The 6370-nt window shown below is 51.2% G+C and overlaps 1 protein-coding gene across 2 annotated transcripts in view; it reads right to left on the reverse strand.

Annotated features, from left to right (window-relative positions):
- Window positions 1–2623, reverse strand: part of DTX1 (deltex E3 ubiquitin ligase 1) — a 65324-nt gene extending 62701 nt beyond the window's left edge. The window contains exons 1-2 of one of the 2 annotated variants that reach the window (XM_083417746.1): window positions 2499–2623; window positions 308–1652 (exon numbers count right to left, since the gene is read on the reverse strand). In XM_083417746.1, coding sequence (XP_083273872.1) covers window positions 308–566 — 259 coding nt within the window. In that variant the 5' untranslated portion in view covers window positions 567–1652; window positions 2499–2623. Of the gene's footprint in view, window positions 1–307; window positions 1653–2087; window positions 2183–2498 lie in introns of those variants that run through there. The other variant, XM_083417747.1, reaches the window with a different exon arrangement.
- Window positions 2624–6370: the final 3747 nt, after the last annotated feature.

Consider the following 6370-nt stretch of genomic DNA (forward strand, 5'->3'; position numbering starts at 1 on the left):
GATTCCGACTAAACATTAGAGGGAACTTTCTGAAGGGAGGAGCTGCTCAGCGGTGAAACTGACTACCTCAGAAGGTTGCGGACTATCCTCTGTTGGAGGTTTTCAAACACAGCTTGGCTGGCCATCCAAGGGGGTTGGACTGGATGATCCTTGAGGGTCCCTTTCCGACTCAACAATTCTATGATTAAAAGCGTTGCCACTTGTTTCTACCCAGTGCAGACCCAGGACATCATCAGCCCCCCCCCAAAGTCATCATGACGTTCCCTCCTACTCGAAGGGGACAAAGCAGCGTGACTTTACGCCTTACCTGTGTCCTGACGGAACTGGTGCATCGACTGCAGGTCGATAATGTACGGAGACAGCTGGGCATCCACCTGCCCCAAGACGACGCTCCCCCGGGCATCTTCCTTCAGGACGTTCTCGATGTGGTGGCACACGGCCGCCGTGTAGGGCCGCCAGCGCCCATGCTCGTTCAGCCACTCCCAAACCACGACGCGGGCCACATTATTGGGAGGGAAGCCCCAACCGTTCGCCAAGACCAGGGTCCCTGTGCCAGGTTGCGCCATGGTGCCTGACCCTGCCGGCCTGGCATGGGAGGCAGGCGGGGGTCACCAGCCGGGTGCCCTCCCCCTCATTGGTTTGGGAGCGCCTGCGGGGCTCAGAGTGTGATCCTCAGTTCTGAAGGCTGCATCTCCTCCCACAGCCAGGTCACCTGGGGCTTGAGGAACGCAGAGCAAGAGACACAGTCCTTGCAGGATGAGTGCTTGTGACCTTTTCTTCAGGGCGAGCCAGTCTTGTCGGAAAACTATTGGTTTTTGCGGCACGTCTGACTATGTGGCGATGAGGAGCAATGTCTCAATCACCCCAAATGGCAACAACAGCAGACCAGCTGAGATGTTCAGGCCACCACTGAGGGTGGTGATAGAGGCTGCTATCAATGAATGCACGTCTCCCAAATTATTGGGGAAGCCTGTGAATTTTCTGTGTGCTTTCGGTCCAGCGGAGCGAAGGCCTCTGAGCTTCGCCTACAGTCAGGGGCACTGAAGATCTTAATATTCACCTTGTGTGCCTTCAGTCTGGTGGCTGAAGACCTCCTTCTCTTGGAATGAAGAGCTCCAACCTTTTCCTTCAAGGCCTCCAAGACTTCTCAGCAGACTCTCCTCCTGTTTTCCCTTCCTGGTCTTGTTTTCAGGCGGCCCAGCTCCCTTCCATCCCCTGAGATTTCCTCAACACTTCCCACAGTCTGACCTGGTCTTCCACGGCTCAGCTCTAGGGACCCCCACTGCAGAAATGGAGACAGGAGACTGACCCTTTGCGTAGGATCCTGTGGCCTCGGAGGGCAAAGCTTTCTGCAGGGAATGGGGCCAGATCCAACCTAAGGCCAGTCTGTGGCAGAGTCCTCACCCTTTCAGCCACAACAACAGGCTAGAAGGACAGGGTTTGGAGAGGCCTGCGGTGGCGACAGGCGAGAGCTGCTGACCCAGGTCAAGAGGCTGGTGGCTTTAGACCAGAGGGCTGCAGCAGAGCAGAAGGCAGGGGAGAGCCCACCGGCTTTCAGGGGTCGCCCCCGCCACCAGCCCAGGCTGTGTCATCCTTGTTTTCCGCAGCTCGGTCTGGTCCTTCGACTGATGCAAGGACTGGAGGGAGCCAGCCTGGAATGGGGAAAAGGAACCACAATAAGGATGATGAATTCACGTCAGGAGGAAACTCTCCTCTCTCCAGCCACGCACCCCCCCCCTTTCCTATGGCAAGCGGGTAACAGTGGTGGCACCTCCTCTCCTGCCGCTATGATCTGTCTGGTAGGTGGCTGGGTCTGCCAGTCTATCTGCCAGTCTGGCACCCTCTCCCCTCCCCCCACCCACCCCCCTCCATAAACCAAACCTGCCCATTGTCTTGCCTGGTAGAATGAAATATCTTGGGTGGTTGGGGGAGGCTTCCTGGATGCTATCTCCTGTTCTCCCCCCCCCCCCTTGCTAATCTGTCCACATCACACAGGCGGAGGTGGGGGCGAGATACCCCAAAATGCATCGAGATGCGGGCGGGGAGGGGGCGACAAAGAGAAGAAAGGACTCCCAGCTGTTTCTTACCTGGCTGGTGAAATTCTAAGAGCCAGACACAAAGGAGAATTTGGGGGAAGGGGGGGCAGCCGTTCGCTGCTGGAGGGGGTGCTGGTGAGAGAACGATGGGGGGGGGACCAAGAGGGGCCCAATCAGCTTCTGTACACACCGCCGCGAAATCGCCTCCTCCCCTCTCCCTCTCCCCACAGCTCCATTCACCCCTCCCGGTTCCAAGCGTAAAAACGCCTCGTTTGTTGGAGAGAGAGTGTCAAGAGGAGGTTTTTTTAGAGACGGGGGGGGGAGGGAGAGAAAGGGGGTGGGCAGATCGCTTTTCTCCTAGCAGCTGAGGAGGGGGGCTCTGCCTCGTCCTGCCGCAGAGACCCCACCCCGCCACCTGTCCTCCAGGTGGGCGCGCGTCCCTCACCCCGCCACCCTACCTACCTAGTACCGCGACCAGCTCCGGATGGCGCAGGCTGGATGCAGCCGTGGGAACGAGCGGAGGGGAGGGGAGGGGGGGAATCCCTCGCCCCTCCCACGGAGGCGGCCAGAAACCGCAGCCAGCCGGTCCTCTCTCTCTTTTTCTCCCTCCCGCTCTCCCCTCCTCCCACCTTATCTGGATCCAGGCCAGGTTTCAAACAAGCGCCGGGACCTGTGAAAGAAAAGCGTCAAGAGCGCCTCTGGACATGCACAGAGCGCTCGCGCTGCCGTTCTCGCCCTCCGCCAAACGAACAGCCACGGGAGCGAGCCGGAGGCTTCCGGGGTCGATTGGGTTTTCTTCTAAAGGCTCCTACCCCCGGAATGGGGTACCCGTGGCCCTCTTCCTCCTGCTGGACTCCAGCTCCCATCACCCGTGCCTCACGGCCCTGTTGGCTGCTGCTGATGGGAGTTGGAGTCCAATAGCAACTGGAGGGTCACAGAGTTCTGGGACTCCAGCATCCAATGATAGTTGGGGGAAGGGCCTTAGCTTAGTAGGTAGAGCATCTGTTTTGCATGCAGAAGGTCCCAGGTTCATTCCTTACCAGGGCTAGGAATGTTGCCCTTGTCTGGATCCTGGAGAGCCGCTGCCAGTCAGTGTAGGAAATACTGAGCTAGATGAACCAAGGGGCTGATTCAGTACACAGTGCAGGGCAGTAGCTCATCATGCAGCAGGTTCCCAGGCTTGATCCCCAGCATCTCCAGGTAGGGCTGAGAGACACCCCTGGAGAGCTGCTGCCAGTCAGAGTAGACAAGGCTCTGAGATCATGGAATGGTAGGGTTGGAAGGGACCCTGAGGATCATCTAGTCCAACCCCCTGCAATGCAGGAATCTTCTGCCCTTACCCAGGTCCCTGAGATAAGAGTCTCATGCTCTGCCCTCTGAGCTGAACCAGTGGTCAACTGATTTGGTCTAAGTTAGCTTTTGATGCTCTGTTGTTCCTATGCTCAAAAAGGCTCACCGGCAGCAGCTGGCCTGGTGTGTCCACAAAGGTTGCTGGCTATGTTCACCCTTTCTGATTTAAAAATACATATCTTATAGACAGAGATAAGTGGCCTGAGTTGCACATGCTTATTTAGGATAAAAATATCATCATCATCAAGACACAAGAACTACCCACTCTGGAAGAATGGCAGATGAAGGTGATGGACTATATGGAATTGGCGGAAATGACCGGCAGAATCCGAGACCAGGGAGAAGAGCTGGTGGAAGAAGATTGGAAGAAATTTAAAGACTATCTACAGAAACATTGCAAAATTAATGAATGTTAGAATGATGTTGGATTGAGGTTAAGGGATTTTTAGCAATAATGTTATGAAAGAATATGCAAAAATGGAATGTTAACAGGTGGAAAGTTAAAGCTATAATATATTAAGATCAAGATTAAGATAAAGGTGAAGAGGGAAAGGATTTGCTGAATAAATAAATTGAATTGGAATACAAAGAGGGGAGGTGTGGGGAGATCCGAGAAACAAGCAAATGCAAGATATGTCATGAAAGATTGAACTGTTTTTAATTGCTTTTTACTTTTGTATTTTTCTTTTTTCTTTTTGTGAAAATCTTAATAAACTATTATTATAAATATATATATATATATATCATCATCATCAGTGGTACTTTTCTAGAGAAAGAGGGGCCAGAACTCGCCATGAATGCCTCCCTTGTTCTCTTATAATGGCAATGCTGCCTACCTGAGAGGGCTGGAACTGAGTTCCAGCGAGTTCTGGCTAAAGAAAAGCCATAATAATAATAATAATAATAATAATAATAATAGACTTCTTAGACACTTGTTACCCAAAGCCAACCCATTTAAAGGCATCAGCAAAAATATATGATACCACTTAAAGAATTTGTACAAAACATCTGCAATGTAATCATATGTGTTCGGGAATAATTTGTGCCATGCACGCAAAACAACAAAAGAAAATCAAGCCGCCGCCGCCACCTGGTCACAGGAAGTTTGGGCAGCACATTAACTGCAGACATCATCTCAAGGGCATCCAGAGCCTAGGTGGTGGGTGGAGAGAGGTAACTCTTTAGGTAAAGGTAAAGGGACCCCTGCCCATTAGGTCCAGTCACGGACGACTCTGGGGTTGCGGCGCTCATCTCGCTTTATTAGCTGAGGGAGCCAGCGTACAGCTTCCAGGTTATGTGGCCAGCATGACTAAACCGCTTCTGGAAAACTAGAGCAGCACACGGAAACGTCGTTTACCTTCCCGCCAGAGGAGTACCTATTTATCTACATGCACTTTGACGTGCTTTCGAACTGCTAGGTTGGCAGGACCAGGGACCGAGCAACAGGAGCTCACCCTGTTGCGGGGATCCGAACCACCGACCTTCTGATTGGCAAGTCCTAGGCTCTGTGGCTTAACCCACAGCGCCACCCGCGTCCCACAGCGCCAGCCACTTTACCCATCGCCAAATAGATGTACATGAAGGTGCCAGGTAGGCATCACTGCAGAAAGCATTCCACAGATGGGGAGCCACGAGTGAAAAGCCCCTGCAACAAAACAGCGCTATTATTTATTTATTTATTCATTCATTCATTCCCCACCCATCTGGCTGGGTTTCCCCAGCCACTCTGGCCGGCTTCCAACAAAATATTAAAAAAACAATAAAACACCAGACATTAAAAACTTCCCTGATTTGCTGATTCCCAAACAAATGTGTTTAAGCATCAGGATATCAGAAGCAAACACCTTTTCTGTGGTCACGATGGTATTGTGATTTAATTAAATTAAAAACGCTGAACTGCAAACACTCTGCACATTTCTTTTTAAAACCAGGATGTGCAAACTGTTTCTTTTGTTCCAAAGAGGCAATAGTGGCTTAATGGTTAAAGTGTTGGACCGGAACCTGGGAGAACAGAGTTCAAATCCTCACTCATCCAGGAAGGTCTGTGGGTGACCTCAGGCCTGTCACTGCTTCTCAGCCTAACCTACGACACAGAGACATTGTGAGGATAAAACAGGTGGAGGCATGGGCATAATCAAGGGGGGCAAGTCCTGCCCCCCCCCCCAATCCTGGCTACACCCATGGGAAGAGAACCACGTATACCACCTTCAGCTCCTTGGGAAACAATTGACTAGAAATGCAATCCATCCATCAATCCATCCATCCATCAATCAATCAATCCATCCATCCATCAATCAATTGCTACTTTGTGGCCCTCCATATGCTGTTGGACTACAACACCCATCATCCACAACCAACAGTCAGGGATGATGGGAGTTGTAGTCCAACAACTTGGTCAGGGCAGTAACAGATTCCCCATCCTAGCTTTAAAGCTTCCTTGATGTACATCAAGGTCAGGCAGGCGTAAGGCTCTCTTCTCTTCTCCTTTCTCTTCTAGAAAAGTAAATCAAATCATAAGGGAAGTCAATTTGCAAACTGGCTTTATCAAAGTGTAACATAACAGAGATGAGTAAGTGAACATTTGATGCAAGAGCAGAAGAAGGGAAATCCACCCAGAAAAGGAGGCTGGAGGTGCCTAGGGACTTCTTTTGGATTCTCAGAATGCAATAAGCAGAAGGATGTTTTTCCTGTAACAGATTAATAATAATATTACGCAAGTGATACAGAGTTTCTGCCTCCAGCTAACCATTTCTAGGAATGCCAAGGAGACAATCGTGGCTTCAGAGCTCCCTCTGGTGGTCACATGGGATCAATGCAAGGAGTGATCCTGCTCCAAACTTGGGGACATGTTTGAGGCAGGCAGCCCATTAAAGAATTTAGAGGTGATTCATCAGCAGCCTTTTAACCAACGAACGCTAGTTTATACGGGGTTAAGTACCACCTATACATCATTTTCATAAAGCTTTCTTGCAAGGTATATAATA

The sequence above is a fragment of the Podarcis tiliguerta genome, assembly GCF_965153285.1.
Source record: "Podarcis tiliguerta genome assembly, chromosome: 16".
Taxonomy (NCBI): Eukaryota; Metazoa; Chordata; class Lepidosauria; order Squamata; family Lacertidae; genus Podarcis; species Podarcis tiliguerta.